The following is a 20264-nucleotide window of genomic DNA, read 5'->3' as shown; positions in this document are numbered from 1 at the left end:
GCTCAAGAAAAAAAAAAAAAGGCAAAAGCCATCTCTGTGTTGGAAGTCCAGTGATGGGTCGTGACTGGAAGGATACATGGGGTCTTCAGAGTTCTGAAATGTTCTGTAGCTTGGCCTGGATGCTGGGTTCACAGGAGTGCTTACTTTGTAAAACTTCATTGAGCTCTACATTCCTGTGTATGCTACATTTTTCTGTATGCGTGCTATTCTTCCATAAAAAGTACAGGAAGAGGGGAAAGAAGAAAGGGAGGAGGGAAGAGAGGGAGGGAGGGAGGGCGGGGAGAAGGATGGGAAGCCTGCCTAGTAGCAGTGCAAACTAGAAAACACTTGGATTCAGCTTCAACTCTGCCTATACTAGCCATGTGGTCTTGGACAAGCCACTTCATCTCTCTGAATCGTTGGGGGTTTTTTATTTATAAAATATACCAAACAAGGTTGCCCTACTTCCTGCACAGTGAGGTCGTAAGGACCAAATGGTGTAATCGATGTGAAAATCCCTCAGTAAGCAATATAGTGCTGCACCAGGAGCAGCGTGTGATGATTGTAGATCTCTGAGGCCAGGAATCCTGCAGAGGGTCCACACAGTCACTAAAGTTCAACCCAGGGCCTTGGGCAGGGAGAGCTGACCTCGCGTGTGTGTGTGTGTGTGTGTGTGTGTGTGGTGTACACAGGCTGGCTTATGTCCTTTCATTCCATCTCCTCCTCTAATCCCTTAATGGCCTGGGCCTCAGAGACCAGGAGCACCTGGAATAACCCCTTTGTTTGTGTGAGATTGGTTCTGGCTCTTTTCTTTTAATATGGATATAAATAGAGGCTAGTACACATTCCTCATTGCCTTTTCTAAGGCATGGATGCATTTCTGAATGTAGCTGCCAGATTCTTGAAACTAGCACAGAGTACTTTCTGGGCATTGCTGCAATGTTGATAGACAACTCCTTGATACCCCTGCCCCAACCAAACCCTCCAGGATCTCTTACTCCAAACTGAAACAGCTCACTGGACCCCCTGACCTCAGACCACAGACTCTGGAATCTCAGAGATGAACTGTCAGCTGAGATGACACAGTGCCCCACGTTGGAGAAGTGGCAGTGAGGAAGTCAGGCCCTGCCCAAGACCTCAGGGCCCCTTCTGGAAACTGGTTTCCAGGGGAGGGGCTTTGCTGCTGGGTTTGTGGTCCAAAGGGCAAAGCCAAGGTCACCACATTTTCCATGGCTTGGTGTCATATTATAGTGTTATGCTCCCTAGAGAATCGGGCACATGGAAACCCTTCTTCTTCATATGGCTGCATGGCCCCCAGGGGTCCCCCATACTTAAGAGATTTCCAGCTCCTTGTTTCTAGAGAGAAGGGTGGGCATCGTTGGGCCCCATTTGTATAATGTCAAGGTTAGCAGGTCCGGGAGATCCCCTCCTTATGAAAGCTATTTGATGCTGCTGTGACTGCTTTAGTTCCTTTGGCAAAATAGGAAAGTGTTAATCTTTCTATTAAGTCCCTGAGTGTCTTTATGAAAGCAATGGTATTTTTATTTTCTTTCATTTATACTCCAGGGCATATCTGCACATAGTGTGGTACATATTCAGGTATGTGACTATGTGTGTGCATGTGTGTCTAGCTTTCAGAGAAAATGATACCAAAAATCTAAATGTTACAAAGCAAGATTAATAAGAAAGGGCAGTAGTATTTCCCACTGAAAAAAAATTATCAAGATTTTTCCATAGAGTTATCTGTCAGGTTTATCTATTGCATTTCAATATTAGTTTACAGATCTTAAGCTATGTGTCAGCAAGTCAAATCAAGATGAAAAGTGACTGCCCACTGAAGATCAAATATAAGTGAAAGTCTCCCTGAGCACCCAGAAACCCTGGTTTGAGTGTCTGAACCATCAGGCAAAGATTCACTTATTTTTTTTTTAATTTCTACTTTCCCAATATTTAATTTTCAACCTTCCAAGAGCAGAGTTATTTATTTTATAAAGTAAGTCCCAGCTGAGATGAATTGGATAGCACTTTGGGTTGTATTCTGCCTGACGCATCCTTACAAAGTGATTTCATAGAGAGGACAGACTGCCTCATGGGGAAATGGGTCCTGTTACCAAGTGTGTCCACACAGAATTACCTGCTCCTTGGGTACTTTTCACTTCCCAGAGACTCTGACAGCCCCCTGCCCACCCCACCAGAGTAGCTTCCCAGGTCCCAGATATCTGGGTTGTGTGTCCCTGCTCTGTTGTCCCTTCTCACCCTCATCCATGTGCTGGCATTCTGATAGACCAGGAGGTGCAAGAGAGCAGAAGAGCTGAGAGTGTTGGTCGTGTCTCCTAAGCCTACCACAGTACTGCTCCATAGGATGCCAACTGTATACAGATTCCTGGAGTGAGTGACTGGTCTCCCAAGCAGAACTAGCTTCCCACCTCTCTCAAGCCCATTCTAGATTAGCTTGCAAGCATGGCTCCGCAAAGGGTAGAGGCTTCATCAGTTTTAGATCCTTGACCCCAAAGCCAGCTCCTGACTCGCACAAGTGTTCCCTGCAGGATTGCTGAGGGCCCTCGATGAGACTGCGCTCACAGGCTTTTGCCTCTGGGTCTCTTTTCTCCTCTATCATGAATTCGGATGCGATGGTTCCTATGGGCCTTTTCAGTCGTCATTTACCATACACTTGCTGCCCTCTGCTGGCAAGTATAGCTCGGGACTCCTGTGTCCCCCCCAGGTGCCTGCGAGAACTATGGGCAAACCAAGTAGGGATAGGTGGACTGGTCTGTAAGTAGGCAGGGACTTGAATTTCATTGCCTTGCCTGGATTAGACTAAAATATGGTGTGTGCCTCCCTCCACCCTGCCCATTCACTCCTCCCATGTGGAGGGACACTTAGGGATCCCAGGGGGACTTTAGGAGAACTGGTGCCAACCACAGAGCCCATGTGCCCACAAAGATCCAGAACTCTGGACCAAGATGGTGTTTTCAGGTGAGCCTTGAGCCAAAGGCAGGGAGTGGTGAAAATCCCACCTGGGGAAGGAATGAAGACATTGCTTATAAATAGAGAAATCCCAGAGTTGGCCCTTACCCAACTGCCTGTCTCACCCCCTGAGGTGTATTTATGCTTTGCTAATAAATCACTCTTTACTATTTTTCTAAAAAATACAGAGGTCCCTTAGCTACCTTAACAAGCTCTCTTTCTCTCGCAAATCCTGACAGCTTACAGCCATACTCTTTTCCCAGAACCATTCACCCATTAAAGACACAACTCCAAGCTCTGGTTTTGAAACCAGAGTTTTGGACCCAAGGCCCAAATTCCTGAGATTCCATATGCCAGGTCCGGCCATCAGCCCCCAAATGCCAAGTAAAGAGGCATGGTGAGGACAGAGAAAAAGAGACTTACTACACGGCTCAGGACATGCCGTGGGAAGAAGCAGAGAAAGCCCTCAGCTCATCTTCAGCCATCTTTGGGGTACAGACAAGAGCTGTGGATTAAATAGACATAAGAACAGGGGACAGGGGACAAAGGTATGTATAATTAAACAGTCCCAGTCACAGGTATGTTCTGGTTGACCGTTATCTCAATCCAAGGGTTCCCAGAGGGGTTTCGGAGAAGATGTTATGGCAGTCATCACTTGAGGGAAGCAGTCTGGTTCCTGTGAGATGACTGCTTCTGCCCCACAGTGCAGCCTCATCATTACAGATAGTTGTCCTCATTTGGAGGGGTGTCTGTCCTGCACATGCCACTGTTCCTTATGAGAAGTCTCAGTTTCTTGTCATAAAGATGTTTATGTCCTGTCCTTTCTGGAATCCAAGGTATTGCAAAGTGACTGCAAAGAGAATGGCTTATAGTGAAGACAGATACAAAATGGAGGCAGGGATGACAAGCTTCTCCTGTTTTTAGTTAATCTGTGAGTCCAAGGAAGGAGTTGGTGCTTTTCAGTAAAAGCAGTTTAAGCGCCTCTTACAGTTTCTTTTTCTTTTTGGGATATAGTTTTATATTGTGATGCAGCACACCGTTGGTCCTCCCTCCTTTCTTTCCTTTCTCTCTCCCTTCTTTACTTCCTCCCTTCTTCCCTCCCTCCCTTCCTGGCTTTTACATTCTTGCATTTGTTAAGACTCCTGTGGTTGGAGAGAGCAGAATTCAAAATGTCACTAACTGGGGCCATAAGTGAGAATTTGCTGGAAGGGTGGGTGAGGTACCACCCCCAGACTACTTGCCAGGAACAGATGGCAAATGGGAACTGGAATTCTGTGAGATACCAGGAAGTAGTCTCTGTCCTTTGCCTCTGCCTCTCTCTGCACATCTAATCTGTTTCTTTTTCTTGGGGCCAACCGGTGTTTTACGTCCTTTAGTCCACAAGGCAGAAGATAGCCGCCAACAACTCATGACTTTACTTACCCACAGTCAACTTCTGCTCACTAGAGAAAAGCTCCTTTTGTTTTGCCCCAGATTCAAACTTAGACTAGTTCCCTTGGGCCTGCCAATAGCAGTCAGCACAGAGAACTATATCATTTGTGGGGCCCAAAGTAAAATGTAAGTGTGAGACCTTTTATTCAAAAAGCACGTGAAAGTGTTCATAAAGTGAGTATCTACCTTCACCCATGGTCTCTTTTCTGGCTTGTCATGCAGTTTTTATTTTCTCTTTAATGTCATTCTAAGAAAAAAAATCTCAATTTTAAATTATTTTCATGAACTTTCTGCTCATTTTTATATCATGCAAAGCCAGTTGTCAAAGTAAATTTCAGAGCATTTAAGTCACATGCAGAATCACTGAAATTACACAATTTGTGAACTTCATGGCCAGAACACAAACCAAACTCATGAAGATAGAAAGAGAAAGACAGGGACCCTCCTCTAAGACCCCCTCCAATGCATGCTCCTTCAGGCCTGGACACACTGTATGGATTCCTCCAGCCCCTCATGGGCACCCAAAGATCCCTGCCAGCCATCAGAACACACACACACACACACACAAACACACACACACACACACAAACACACACACACACACAAACACACACACACACACACACAAACACACACACACACACACACACACACACACACACACACACACTGGGGCCCAGCTGGGGTCTAGGGAAGTTGACCCAGGTGTCTCCTATTCCTGAAACAGACTATGGCCTCTAGGAACTCAATCTCTGCCTGTGACACACCCGGTCTTTGCACCAAGGTGGGCCCAGGCTTGCCCCACCAAGACACAGTCTCTGGCCAGTCTTGCAAGTCCAGGGCAGGGATGGCAGCCACCATGCCCACCTCAAGATGCTGCAGAGATGCACCCCATCCTAACCCTCTGTGTCTGTGCCCAGTCCCCTGCTGGGGGTAGAGGACAAAAGTGGTCCTCAGGCAGGGAGAGGAAGCCAGGCTGGGCAGAGGGCTCCAGGAGGCGGGAGAGAGCAGGCAGCTGACTTCCTCAGGGAGGCAGCTACAGGTGTAGCCATCCAAGCCCCGCACCCACCCTCCTACCACACCACAGATCCAAGGATAAAGTTCCTAGGAATCTCATGATGGCAACCACACTGGCATCAGCCCCAAGCGAGGGCCCTTCTCACTGCTCACTGCTCATCTGGGGTCCTGGGATGGAGGGGGAAGTGAGGGGCTGAGTGAGCACATGACAGCCTCCTGAAGGAACAGTTCCCAGAGAGCACTGGGAAAAGCAATCACTGTTATTTTTTATTGCAAGTTACAAAAACACCACCCTTAACTTCTAAATTCATGAGTAGTCACATAAATGGAATGCCACTACACACATTTTCTGCGATTTGACTCAGGAACGTTAATGCATGGGCTTCAAGACTCCACACATCCTGACCCTGGCCCTCTCCCACCACTGTCCCTTCAGCCCTCTCCTGACACCTCTCTGCAGTTCAAACAGATTCCCAGGTGACTGTTAACTGCTGCCGGGGGAACTCACTCTGAGACCACTGTTTAGGTCCCTGGCAGTGTGGCCCTGTGTTGGCTCCAGGGTTTTTCCCTGCAGCAGGTACAGGATGGACTTGCCCTGGAGGGCTGCCTCCTGCTGCTCTGGGGAGCGGAGGGCACAGAAGAAAGTCATCCCCCCCCACCACCACACACACAGACACACTAGGGATTCTTCCTTAGCTTTACCTAATTGAGAATAGTGAGAGTGTCACCTGCCAATCAGAGTGTTTGGGGAAGTCCCACCTCACAGAACCCCTACAGAGCAGTGAACAAGTGTCCTGTATCCCCACCCCAAACTGTCCCACCCACGGGGCACCACATCCTGCTCACAGCTCACTCCCATAGGAGCTGGGAGCTCCCAGTCAGAGGGGGGCAAAGGGTCGCTCCAGGAGGTGGGTGTCACCAGGAGGTGTTAGGATCTCCCAACACTTGTACCCTCCCAAATCTAATCAGTGTTTTCTACTTTTTCTAATCTGATGCGTGAAAAACAGAATCACATTGTTTTACTTTGCACTTTTTCATCAGGACAACTTGTATTTCTTCTGTGTTTTTTCTCTTCCTATCCTCTGGTGGCTTTTCTAGTGAATTGTCTTTTGGGATTTGGTACTATTAATCCTTCAAAGACGCTGCAAGCTTTTTTCTTTGCTATTACACTATTTGACTTTTGTCTTTGTGACCCACTAACCACATGGGCAGTTATATAGTAGCCTCTCTGAGCCTCAGTTTCCTCATCTGAGAGCTGGAAAAACACCAGCCACCTTGGTTGGCCAGGAGGACTAAACAAGAATGTGCAGTACTTAGTGGACCACATCACCAGCTCTCGACAAATGTGGCCATCACTGTAGTCTCTACATTACCCCCCCAAGTCCCCAACAATGTAGTGCACCAGGAAATTCAGCAGCAGGTCATGGGGAGGGCCAATCCCACGCCATCTGGGCTGAATCTACTTCACCTTGTGGGGCTTTCATTTAAATGTTTGCTAAAGTCAGAGCAGGATTCTGAAGTGCACAAAAAAGACTCTAACTTGACTGTCTCCCTCTGTCCTGACCCTCCATCAGCCGGACCCCGAGTACTGCAGCCTGCAGGAAGGCCTGCCCTATCTGGACATGGTAATTGCAGAGACCCTGAGGATGTACCCACCAGCTTTCAGGTACGTCCACAGCCCCCGCCCATCCCCTCTGGGCCTCTTGAGCATCACTCTTTGGGGTTGTCACTGGTCTTCAGTCTGCCGCCACCAGTGTTATCACAAGTGCTCCTGGAGGGCGGGATCTGAGTCCTGGGTTCGTTTGTATCCCCAGGGCACCAGAATAATGTTTGGCCCATTCTCCTGTGGTTTAACCACCTTCTCCAAGCATCACAGCCTTTTGTACCATAGCCTTCATCCCCAACCCAAGCCAACCTCTGGGCCGCCTGACCTGTGATGGAGTCTGCAGTCATCCTACCTTCATTCATCAATCCACTCATTTTTTCATTCAGCAACTGTTCATCAAGCATCTATTCTGTGTCAAGCACTAGGAAATCCACATGTGAACAAAACAGACCAAAGTCCTTGGTCCTGGAGCTGACATTCATCAGGGGACCACCCAAGGATGGGGATGTGCCTCTCAGGGTATCCAACAGTCCTTACTGCTCCCATCTTCAGAGCTCCTACACAAGATGGCAGCAGGCCTCACCTGTCCCCTGCCTCTCCTCCCAGCTGTTTAGCTGTAGCTATACTTCATATTACATTCTTAGACATGTTTCTACCACTCTGCAACTTGTCACCAGTACATAGACCGTCATCTCAGTCTGGAAGTGCCCAGAGAAAGAACCAAGTCTGCTTTTTTCAAACCATACCAAATGAGGCACCCCAGGAAGAAGGGCATCTTTACCCAGGTCCCTCAAAGGCAGTGCAACAGTGGCCAGATTTCAGTTTCTAGAAACAGAAGCAGCCCAAAGCCTTTAACAGTAGCTCATAAATTCCACTCAGCACTTGTAGTAATTGCCCTACAACCTAGACCATATGGAGATACCTTTTGACATCTTAAAAGAGAAGATGTGGGTGACTTGAGGGTGTCGCAAAATGATGTTTCAAACCAAAAACACGACAAAAGAGTGTGACTGCAGACAGTTTCAAAGATGGCCAGGTACAAAAGCAGCAGTGTGAGTTATGGGCCTCAGCAGGAAACAGGTCAGTAACTCAGAGACTTCCTCGTGGTTCTGTCATCAGCAGTAAGAACTGACTCTGCAGCCCTTCCTGGATTTTCTTGGTAGTATCAAGCAATCTGTCATCCAATTTTCTTTTTTTTCTTTTTCATGCTTTATATCCAGATTTCTTCCAAGGAGACTGTTGGCAGCTGGTACGCCATTAAAATGAGGCTCAAAACAAAACATACAGTGATGCAACAGAACAAGGCTCCCTCAGGGAAGGACTGCCTCACAGGGGCCCCAGAGATAGCTAATAACGGGGGACTTGGGGGGAAGCAGACCCTTGAGTGGTTGTGAAGGTTCATGGCAGAGAGGGAACTAGCTGAGCTAAACATTATTTCCTGACCTAAACCCAACCAAGAATTCATCCCATGAGGCCTTGTCTATGTGACACAATGAGGAATAGGCTCTAATATAAAACCAACACATGAATGCTGTGCCAGTCCTCAATCTGAGCATTGCTCTGGGGATCAGGGTTCCCATGGTCTTTCTTGAGGATGGGACAGGAAGTAGGGAATCTGGGTGAATGGGTTAAACGTCCCTCATAAGCCGACTCCATAATAACGGAGGGCAAGTCTGGTGGGAGGTCAGACAGCCTCAACCCTGCCTCTGACCTTGCTTGTAATGTTGGCTAAGCTTCGAGCTGCCTCTGGGCTTCTCTCTGCACGTGTGAAGTGGGGAGCCTGGAGGGGCAAGAGTGTGGAAGCTCAGCCCCCCAAGCAGCTTCAAAGTGAGGTTTGAGGGCAGGAGCCTGAGCTGCTGGGCTTTGCAGCCAACAGCTTGCGACTCAGCCCCAATGGGCACCAGTCTCCCAGCCTTGCTTGTCTGGGCACCCACTCCACATCAGCCCTCTCATCCACCAACAGATGTGAGAGAGACAAGGCATCCTGACTCTCACCCAGACATGAGGTGTGCCGTGTCTGGCATGCAGCGGACTCGGGGTGAATGTAGGGAGAGTAGCATTTCATTTCATTTCGTTAGTTTACTTTCTCTTAGGAAAACATATTGACTTCTCCCAAGCACTGACACAACTTATCCTTAAAAGAAACTCAGAACAACCTGTTCAGATAACATACCAATTCTCAGTTAAGTGTCTCTAATGCAAACCTGGCTCCCTGCAGGTTTGCAGCTTGGCAGGTTTTGCTGGCTTCTAATGAGGCCTCAGCTAGCTAGATAGGAGGCCCAGCTGGACGGAGGAGGGCAGGCCCTACTCGCTAACTTCCAGGGAGCTCTGCGTGCAGGTCCAAGCTGATTCTGATAAAGGTGGAATATCAGTGGTGCCCGGGCATGGCCTCTTCTGACCCCCTTAAACTGGGGTTGCAGACCTCACCCCCATACACCAACTGGGTTTGAGCACTGGTGTTTGCTGCCTGCTCTAGGCCCATGCACAACTCCTTGGTAGCTCAGGATCTGAACGGGATCCCCAGCCTGACCTCTTATGTTTCCTGACTGTTACAGGGAAGCTCAAAATTGAGAGATGAAATAGAGAGAAGAGCCTCACAGTTGCTCTAAATTCTTTTTATGAGTAGAAAAAATGAATCACTGTAATTTGGGTCATAACTGTATTTCTTTTGAGATATTTAGGGAAGCTTAGGCCTACAACTTGAAGTAAAAACCAGCATAGAACTGGGTGCCAGTGGCTCATGCCTGTAATCCTATCTACTTAGGAGGTTGAGATCGGGAGGATCAAGGTTTGAGGTCAGCCCAGGCAAATAGTACACCAGCCCCCATCTCCAAAATAACCAGAGAAAAATGGACTGGAGGTGTGGCTTAAGTGGCAGAGCACCTGCTTTGCAAGTGAGTTCAAACCCCAGTCCAACCAAAAAAAAAAAAAAAAAAAGAAGCAGCATGGGATTATTCTTGATTTTAGAAGTAATTATTTATATTGCCAAAATAACTGCCAAAATAAAAACAAAAATAAACTCTAAACACTACAGAAGGACCCAAAGGAAAAGGGGCCCCCAGAATCCTGCTTTGATCCCATTCCCTTAAGGAGATAATGGTAGAAGTTTGGGTAATGTGTTAGTTTTCAGCACTGTGATAAAACACCTGAGAGAAATAAATTAAGGGAAGAAGGATTTATTTTGGTTCATGATTTCAGTCCATGGTTGGTGGGCGCCATTGCTTTTAGGCTGTGACAAGACAGAAACAGCATGGTGGAGGGCATGGCAGAGGAAAGCTGATCACCTATGGCAGCCAGGAGAGAGAGAGAGAGAGAGAAGAGACACGATATATCATTCAAGGGCGTGCCCTCAGTGATCCACTTCCTCCATCTAGGCCCCACCTCCTAGTTCCCATCACCTCTCAATAATGCCATGAATGATGAATTCATCAATGTATTATCCAGTGATTAGGTCAGAGCCCTCCTGGCCCAGTCACTTCCCAGAGGCCTCTTGTTGGAACATTGCATCGGGCACCAAGCCTTCAGCACATGAGCCTTTTGAGGGGACACTTCATATCCAAACCATAGCAGGTATTCATCTAGCAATGATGAATATGTAGCTCAACCGCAACGTATGTCATTAGTTTGTCTACTCTTTAAAAACAGAACACAAACGAGAGTATTCCATCACCATAAGGTAAAATAAACCCTCGGGCCAATTTCTTCTACAGTAGAAACACTTGTCCACAAAGATGTAGACAGTGGGGACCAGATTTCAAATCCAAGTTTCCTTGAGGTTAAACCTCACCAGAACTTAGCAAGAGCTGTCACGTTCAAAGAGACAGAAAGTAGAATGGTGGTTGCTAAGGGCTGGGGTTGGGGAGAACCGAGAGTGGGTCATTAATGGAGACAGTTTCCATCAGGGAAGATGGGAAAGATCCAGTGGTGACAGATACACAACAATACGTGTACGTAATGCCACAGAACTGGACACTTTACAATTGTTTAAATAGTAAATTTTATGTATATTTTAGCACAAGTAATAAATAAATCCAACCTCACTGAAACCAATTCTAGGTTAGACTATTCCAGAATTAGCATAGTAGGTGATAGATGGCTTGAGTCAGACCCCTCAAGTCCTGGTTCAGGAATTTAAAGTGCAAATTTTCCATTCATTCCAGAAAAAAAGCAAGGGTGTGAGCCATGGGGAGGTGCACACACATCCCTCAGTTTCCAGTCTTGTTGGGGAAACATGTCTTTTCTACACAGGGAAGGTGTCACTGAGGCCCATGTGTCACTGTTGCTACTCAGCCCTGGTGTCACCTGAGATAGGAAACACCCGAGGAGATAAGGGTGCGGAGGTGGGGCTTTGTTTTCTACTGGGGGCCAGACTTGCTAAGGCAGCTAGTGTTGAGGCAGAAAGAAACTTCAGTGTCACTCCATCGTCCTGGAAGTGGTCGGGGAGGAGGGTGGGACAGGCAAAGGGAGGGTGTGATAAAGAGAAGCTGCCCTAAAAAGCTTCATCTCACCCTTTAAAATTGCAAATGAACTAGAATTAGAACTCTTGGGAGTTGTACTAAACATTGAAAATGCAAATTCTCTATTTTTGTGTCCCAAATTGAAGAAACAGGAAGTTCTTCCACTCTCTACCTGTGATTTTTCTAGAAGGCTATTTCTGGCTCCAAAGTATGACCATGTATTTATTTAATAGGAACTTTGAAGGGGGAAGTCAGGCAAGGACATTTATAAGGCTTGGAGTCCAGACTCCAGAGGTTCAAGACCTGCCTACCTATTACGTCTGGGTCATAACAGTTCAGGGATTGGTGGCTACACGTAGGCAGGGGTCTTAAAGCAAGCAAGGGGTCAAGCAAGCAATCTATTGCCCTAACAGGAAAGCTATTTGCACAGATAACTTAGTTTGCTTTAATTACTGAAAGCAAACAGCAGAGTTATTTCTTGGTTTAGAGTCTTATCTTCCTGTGCAAGAATTTTTGGGAAGAGATAAGAAGTCACGTTGACTCAGGTGGTCTCCATGCTGGGCCCAAGGGTGGAGCTCTGTTGTTACAGACTTGTAGACTCCTTTTCCGGCCTTATTTCTGGTCCACAGCCCACAAGGCAAAGTCGACGACAGCTGGGATGGGCTTTCGAGTCTCGAGGAGCAGCATGTGCTCCCGTGTTACTGAGTAGGGGGTGTTGGTTGTAAGAGGTCATGGTGGGATGGGATAGTAGAACTCTCTAGGAGTCCAGGTCAGCCATCACAAACAGGCTCAACGACACCAAGCTTAGAACTGGAAGGTGGCTTAGAAGCCATGACAGCTTCAGCAGTCAAACAAGGGATGTGATCTCACAGCCCTGGGAGCTGTGAACACCGGCCCCCAGCTCAGCCCGTGATGTAGCCTGGCCAGGCAAACGCCTCACCATGTGAGAGCAGCCCCCACGCCCTGACCTGCTCAAGGCCTTAGTCCCAAAGTGGATCCTAAGCTTCCTGTCTCTGTGCTTTTTAAAGCGCTTCCAGTCTTCCTGGCTTCGGATCCCCTGCTCCCTCCTAGTCACAGCTTCATTTCATGAAAGACAGGTAATGGCACAGAAGGGCCAAGTAAGTAAGTCACAGAGGGCACAGTGTCCATGGCATGGACCACCCAGTGTCTTTGGTTATTGTGAAATGGGGAATAGCCCAGCCACTTCACCTCCCCATCCACCTGGCCAATGGATGGACTGATGAGGGGATGGACAAGGGCATTTTCCCAAGAGCCAAGTACATTCAAGGACCAAGAGACTGCAGACTCTTGCAATAGGGGGCTCCAGAGGTGGGAGCTCAGCCACCATCTGGGTCACTCTGGGAGAACATGCTGCCCCCAGCCTCATTCCGCATGCCATACTGAGCCCCAGGTCCCTGCAGGCCCCCACCCACACTGAGCTCTCTTCCACCTCTGTCTCCGGCAGGTTCACAAGAGAGGCTGCGCGGGACTGTGAGGTACTGGGGCAGCGCATCCCCGCGGGCTCTGTGCTGGAGATGGCCGTAGGCGCCCTGCACCATGACCCCGAGCACTGGTCACATCCTGAGGTCTTTGACCCTGAAAGGTGAGCACTATCCATTGATCTCCCTCCCATGAGGCTGCTGGAGAGTTCCAGTGGAGGAGGTAACAGCCAGGAGGCACAGACATAGTCCTCCCCAAACACCAGTCCCAGAAATTCACAGATGTTTGTGAGAAATCATTTCCAAAGGACAAAACTGTACCATTTTAAAACATTACGTTTTAAAACTGACTCAGAGATTCAGCATCTCAGCAGCAGCGTGTGTAAGGAACCACATCTTCTGCCCGTTTCAGCTCAGACTCAGAATGAAGGGTCGGTTGTACTTCAAGTGCGCACTTAAAAGCAGAAAAAAAAAACAAAACCCCATCATTTCCATACAGCACAGATGTATCAGCAAAACCTCCCACACATTCATGAGATCTGCAGACCTGGATCCCTGGCTCTCTGCTGTCTAATTTCATTCTAGGCACCATGATGGAAAATGTCTGAGCAGACCTCCACCCCCCATTTCCTGTCAGACTCAGCCACTGTCCCTCTCTCCTTGTGATCTGTTGGGGAAAGCTGACCAGGAACCATGTGTCTTGACATTTAATGGCTCCCACAGAACCCAGCCCAGCTCTACAACCCGGTCACTAGGACACCACGGACCGTGGGACCTAGATAAATAATATCTCACTGCTCAGCAGTTCCTGAAAATACAGTGACGATCAAGAGCTAGAAACAGCAGCTGCAGGGCTCCCAGCATCATGAGAACATCCGGAGGTAATAAGATGTGAGCCTGCAATTGCAGAGTAGTGATTGTCACCAAGTGCCACTGTCACAGAACACACGTGGCAGGTGCTGTGATCTGGTAGGACATCCCACAACTCTAAGGCAGGGCCTCGAGCCATCAAGTTATTGTGACTCCTGCTTGTTAAGGTTTCCATGCTCAGAACAGAAAAGCCAGTGTGGTAGGGGAGGCAGCTGCCAGATGTGACGTCAGGAGACAGCAGGACGGGGCCCTGGAGGGTTGTGAGGGGTGGCCATGGGGAGGAGGACATGGGGGAGACCACCTTCCTCTGTGGCAATGGGGAAGGTGGAGCCATAGCCAGGTCACCCTCCCTCGTCACATGGAGCCTCTTCTCTTGACAGTGTCTGCTGTCCTTACCCAGCTCCAGGCATGGCTGTCTTCTAGCCTATGTCATGCTGGTCCTGTCACCAACTGTCACTATGATGCTGAGTTCATACGGAGACACCGGAGGGTGCTGTCCACATACTTTCACTGATTTTTTGGCAAGCGCTCTACCACTTGAGCTGTGCCCCTTGCAGCCGATTCCCTGAGTAGAGGGGTGTGGCAGAACAGAGGCAGAGAGAGGAACTGTGGGGAATATTCTGGAGGAAACAGGATGTGGTCAACGTGGGACCAGTTTACTCCAACTTGGAGGAAAGGGGTCTCCATGGAAGGGGTCGCTCAGCCAGAGCTGGGGCTTCGGATGGATAGGAGCTGGTGCTCCAGGCCAACCATGACCTTCCCACAACCTTCAGGTTCACAGCAGAGGCTGAGCAGCAGCGGAGACCCTTCACCTACCTGCCCTTTGGGGCTGGGCCCCGGAGCTGCCTCGGGGTGCGGCTGGGGCTGCTTGTGGTCAAGCTGACGCTGCTCCACATGCTGCACGAGTTCCGCTTCGAAGCCTGTCCTGAGACTCAGGTGAGGCCACTTCTTGGGGTCGGGGGCCAGCCAGCATCTGTGTGTGAGCTGCGGCCAGTTCCTCAGTTCCCTGGGCCTTGGTGTCTCTATCTTAAAAGGGGATGAGGAACACAGTCCCCTCTCCTCTTCCTGTCATGTGGGGTTAGTGAGTTCACACTGTGGTCAGACAAACGCCCAGCCCATAATAACCCCAGGATGCATCTCCAGTGTTACAACAGGGCTGATCTCCCCTCACTTCAGCAAACAGAAGCCCAGGGGCCTTCTTAGGAGCATCTGTAGCTTGTTCTACAGAAGCTGGGGACCCTCCCCTGCCACCTCCTGACCCCTAAGGTCCTATCTTTCGCAGGTGAAGCAGAGGGGTGCCAGCTTCTTGGACGGTGCCCCCAGCTCCCACAGCTTTGCCTGTCCCTTGTACAAATTGTCACTCTGTCCCCCACGGCCACAGCCCCATCTATCACTTGCCTTCATTCCTGAGGTCCCAAAGAGGTGCATAGACCCTGCCTCCACCTGGACACCCGGGCCCTTACACCACACACTCCAGGCCCAGGGTGGGGCAGGAAGGTTAAGTTGCCATCTTTCATGGTAGGTTCTATCATACCTGCTCTTCAGCTGAGGAGCCAAGGCCCAGAGAGGTTAAGTAATTTGTCTGAGCTCACAGAGTTGGACTGCAGGCGTGGCGAGGGCAGGACAATTGTGTTGTGTTCATTTTGGATCCTTCAGAGTCCACCTCAGTAAGGCCACGGCAAGTGCTCACCTGCTCACCAACAAATGTTTACTGAGCGAACGGACAGTCTCAGCGCTAAGAAGCTGCAGTTCAAACCTAGGTCCTGCTCACTCCATCCCTCCCTCGCCACCTAGAGCCTCCTCTCTACAGCATGGCTGTCCTCAGCCTGTGTCATGAACCCTCTGCATACTTGTAGACTTGAACAAGAGATGTGAGGGACAGATGGGGCCCATTGCCAATTCTAGACTCAGGGGCTGGCGGGTTGACAAAAGGGCTGCTGGTCCTGGAGGAAGAATGAGTCTGGCTTGAAAACGTCATCCACAGAGGTCAGGGTCATGGCTGGCACAGGGAGGGACCGCACCAAGACAGGCAGCAGAAAAGACAGAGCCTGACTGCTGCAGTCCAGCGGAAAGTCTTTCCTTTTCAGGCTTGTCAGACCGACCCAGATGTCCACAGCAATGGCTAAAAATGCTTCCATGAGCACTCCCCACCTCAAGAACCAGCCATCCTCTAAGAAGTCCCTTCATGTGGCTTCACTCACGTCTAGCCCCACCCAGGTCACTTCCTCTAGGAGGTCCTCCCTGGTTTCACCAGCCCCAACCCATCTCTCCTTTTTTTTTTTGAACACATTTCAAGCTTGCCTAGACCCAGGCTGTGCCTCTAACTACACATGGCTATGTTTTAATTGTGAGCACATCAACTCTAACCCTTAGCTGGGCATGGTAAGCCCACCTATGGTCCCAGCACTGGGGAGGCTGAGGTGGGAGGATTGAGAGTCCGAGGTCAGACTCGGTAGCACAGCAAGACCCTGGGTTAATGAAACAAAACAAAAAAAACCCCTCAGTCCCATATTCAGAGTGCTCACTGTCCAGGTCCAGACCATCTTGGTGTCTGGTCTGATATAACCCACAAAGGCTTCTGGTAAAGCCTGCTGAGGCCCCAGCTAGAAACCTGTTTTCCTTCTTCACTCTAAGGGCTCGTTGAATCATTTTGCACACACTCCTGGGAGCGGCTTCCTGAGTAACTCTGACTTTCCTTCCAAGCCCCCAGCCCTTCATGGCCTCTGCCTTTGGGAAGGTTTTGGATGTCAGGGAGGTGGCCAGCTCACAACCTGGACAAGCTGGGAACAGCCTGGGCGTCGAGGGATGGCAGGGATGGCTGGCGTGTGCAGAACTTGGCTCTCAGCCTTCCCATCCTGTGACCTTAGTCAAGTTCCTTGGCCTCCCTGAACCTCTGATTCTACTGTGTCACCTGGCCTTCTCAGGTGCATAAATGCAGAGCCACACAGGCTCTTCGCTGTGTGGTTATTCACCTGGGGAAACTGAGTGCTGCAGGGGCCCCATCAGTCCCCAAGGGGTAGCTTGGTTGGCTTCCGGGAAACCAGGGCCCCACTGAGAGGTGCCTTTGCCCCCTACCCATCGGCCCACAACCAGAGCTCCACACACCCCGCTTCGGGCCGATTCCGAGCACCTCTCCTGTAGACACCGTGAACTCTTGACAATTATTTTCATCTCCTCTGTTTCAGGTACCACTGCAGCTAGAATCCAGCTCTGCCCTAGCTCCAAAAAATGGTGTCTACCTTAAGATCGTGTCCCGCTGATGCAGAAGGCGCCTGGCTAAGCAGGCAGTGCCACATGGCTATGACATCTGCAAATGGGCTCCTGTAAGTTCAAGGAAAACACAGAGGAATGCAGGTGTTTAAAGAAACATCGCTGGGGTGACTGAGAGTACCCGAGTACCCCACTTACCGAACAGATCCCAAATGCTTAGTAAATGTTTGTCCAAGTCACTTTTGACATTGCCAATGAGGTTGGAACCACTGAGCTCACTCTGAGTGAAGGTTTGTAGATAAATAAACAAAAACACAGTTTTGACAAAACCGTTGAGAATATGCTGGGGTTTATTTGACAGTACTGGGGCTTGAACTCAGGGCCTTGAGTTTGCTAGCCAGTTGTACTACTACTTGAGCCACTCACTCCCTTAGCCCCTTTTTGCTTTAATTATTTTTTTGAAGAGTATCTCATGCTTTTTGCCCAGGACAGGCCTCCGACTCCAAACCTACTGAACTCCCACATATCTAAGATTATACATACACACTACTACACCCAGATTGTTTGTTGAGATGGGGTCTTGCTAACTTTTTGCCTGGGCTGGCCTGGAACAACAGTCCTTCCGATCTCCACCTCCTGAATAGCTGGGATTATAGATGTGTAGCACCACTCCCAGCCCTAAGAACATGGTGTTTTAAAGGAAATCCTGGCCTCCGGTTCTATAGTGCAGAGACATGCAGACATTCAGATGAGGCTGTCCTGATGACACCAGCTTGGGGCCTTTTTAGTTTCTCATGAAAGACTTGACCTCCAAAGTGACCCCAGAGATTAATTGTGCTTTGCTCCTCCTAGGAGGGGGTCATACGAACTTTAGAGTACATGTCCAAAGACAGAAAATGATACAGGCTAAAATATCCTTTTTCTTTTAAAGGGCATCATTTCTTAATCTTGATCAAGAAAATCAAACTTTAGAGGTGAATTTTAGTAAAAATAATGATTGTGTCACTAAAGTCACACTCAAGAAGGCACTTGCCAACCAGATCCCATGGTCGTCCCAGCAGTTGTATGATCTTGGCTGCTTGTCTTTTCGCTCCTGTGCCTCAGTTTCCTCACCTGTAAAGCAGGAAGATGTACTTGACATCTAAGCAGCCTCATGGGGCCAGATGCCATGAAGGACAACCTTAGTAGGAATCCTCAAGCCATGAAATGATACCCAGTTGCTGACAACCCATCTTTAGAAAATCTGGGTTTCAGGATCATTGGCAGAAAACATTCCCACACATGTCCTGCTGGGAATGCAGCCTCCAAACTTGGTGCTCTCCAGCCCCTTCAGCCCACACCACGTCACTGCTCCCCGCACAGCTCTCCCGCAGCCCCCTTCTCACTCAGGCCTCCCTGGAGGAGGGCAGCCTCTCTCCCAACACCGTCCCAGCCACTGCCTGGACTGCCCAAGCTCTCGGAGGTCCAGGCAAGCCCAGAGCCCCTCACATGGCCTCTCCACATCCTTGTTGCTACCACCTGATCTTCTCCATGACCTGAATTCTCTTGATGGCTGGCCCTGGGGCTTACCCACTGGGGACCTGTCTGCCTCCCTTATTGTCCCCTAATCCCTTACCACCCTACAGCCATGGCAGAACCTCTGTGTACAGATGGGCCCAACTGAGCACCTGGGTCACTGCTGGGAACAGAGCTCCCACCTGAGCCCACCAGGTTACCTCTGGCTCTACCCCTCAGTGCCTTTGGGCCTCCCTCACCTTCTGTGCACAGGTGGTCACATTTTCACACATAGCAAAACATGTGAGAACTGCTAGACTCCCAGCCCATCCACTGTTTGACCTCCCCATTCCTTATCCCTACCAACAACCCCGGGCAGGAAATGGCAGGAAGTGCCCTGGCTGAATCTTCCACAGAACCTGCTCTGTATCGCACTAGGTCCTCACCACCACTACTCAGTGCATTCACACACCCCAGCCCAGGCTCCTACACCTTTGCATCAGGCATCTCAGGAGCTGCAGCATCCTGGCTCCTATCAAGTGCCCAGCTCCTCCTGAATCTGCAGGAACAGCTGCCCCACCCCCCATGCAGCCCTCTCCAGCTGTGCCAGTCCAGGGAGTTTCTCTTCCTAACTGTTTCCTCAAAAGTCACCAAATCCAGTGACCTCTGCAATCTTCATAGCACGGGCAGCTTTCTGAAGATTTTGGCCACCTCCCACTCCACGCTGTTCATTTGGTCACTCTTCCAGCCACACCCCCAGGGAGCAGTCCAGCTTTCCACTGCTCCCACAGCTAGAGGGCAAAGGAGCATGGGAGGTGCACATCTGCACATTTTCAGAGGAGTCCCTCATCTGATGGGCTTCTGGGGCCCTTCCCACCACTGTAGTAGAACCAATGATTTAATCAAAAAATCAAGTGGTTGAGCACCTGCCCAGCAAGTGCAAGGCCCTGAGTTCAAACTCTAGTACCACCAAAAAAAAAAAAAAGTCACTGAGGAACTGTCAAGCTGTACACAGACCACTTGGGGGCTGGGAAAATCACACCACATGAGTACATCATTGGCCCTGCTAATGGGTATAGATGTGCAGCTGCTTCTTCACTTTTCTGGCCATTTAACTTGGCTCTCTTCTGGCTTGATCAAGTATACTATCCCAAGCCAGACTAGTGGCTCATCTCTGTAATCCTAGCTACTTGGGAGGCTGAGATCAGGAGGATCCAGATTCAAGGCCAGTCCAAATAGTTCACAAAACCCATCTCCAAAATAACCAGAGCAAAACGGACTGGAAGTGTGGATCAAATGATAGAATGACTGCTTTGCAAATGTGAAGCCCTGAGTTCAAACCCCAGTCCCACCAAAAAAAAAAAAAAAAAAAATCACACTGTATGGTTTTGGCTCACTCTAAAGATGGGAAATGTAGTAAAACTGACTTGGATCTAAACATCACAGGACAAACCAAGGTCACACCTTTTTAGGAGGGGCCAGCCCCTCTGCCAACTTGTCCAGAATTACCAGCATCCAAGAGGCAGGCACCAAACTTACAGAGTATGGAACACACACAGCTCTCCCTGTCCCCGACACACACTGTTCAATGGTGAACCTGGCTTTGGCAGGGCTAAAATCTTCTGTCAGTTGTGAAAAGAAAAAAATACAACTCTGTAACTTCTCTAAACCTTACCAAAATGTATGATCGTGGGACCATATTGCTAGGGTCCTTTCTAGGGCCTTGGAAGGGAACCCAGCAAGTGAGAGGCCCAAACCTTCAGCTTCGCCATCAATCCACACAGCCCCAGTGAG

General features: G+C 49.3%; 1 protein-coding gene across 1 annotated transcript in view; it reads left to right on the top strand.

Annotated features, from left to right (window-relative positions):
• The window catches only part of Tbxas1 (thromboxane A synthase 1), a 152091-nt gene extending 134786 nt beyond the window's left edge, over nucleotides 1–17305 (top strand). The window contains exons 10-13 of the mRNA XM_074062122.1: nucleotides 6969–7060; nucleotides 12923–13060; nucleotides 14540–14702; nucleotides 16952–17305. Of these exons, the coding sequence (XP_073918223.1) occupies nucleotides 6969–7060; nucleotides 12923–13060; nucleotides 14540–14702; nucleotides 16952–17026 (468 nt within the window). The 3' untranslated portion in view covers nucleotides 17027–17305. The remainder of the gene's footprint in view (nucleotides 1–6968; nucleotides 7061–12922; nucleotides 13061–14539; nucleotides 14703–16951) is intronic.
• The last annotated feature ends 2959 nt before the right edge of the window (nucleotides 17306–20264 follow it).

Source organism: Castor canadensis, chromosome 2 (assembly GCF_047511655.1).
Source record: "Castor canadensis chromosome 2, mCasCan1.hap1v2, whole genome shotgun sequence".
NCBI classification, from domain to species: Eukaryota; Metazoa; Chordata; class Mammalia; order Rodentia; family Castoridae; genus Castor; species Castor canadensis.
This window is presented reverse-complemented; position numbering and strand designations above follow the sequence as displayed.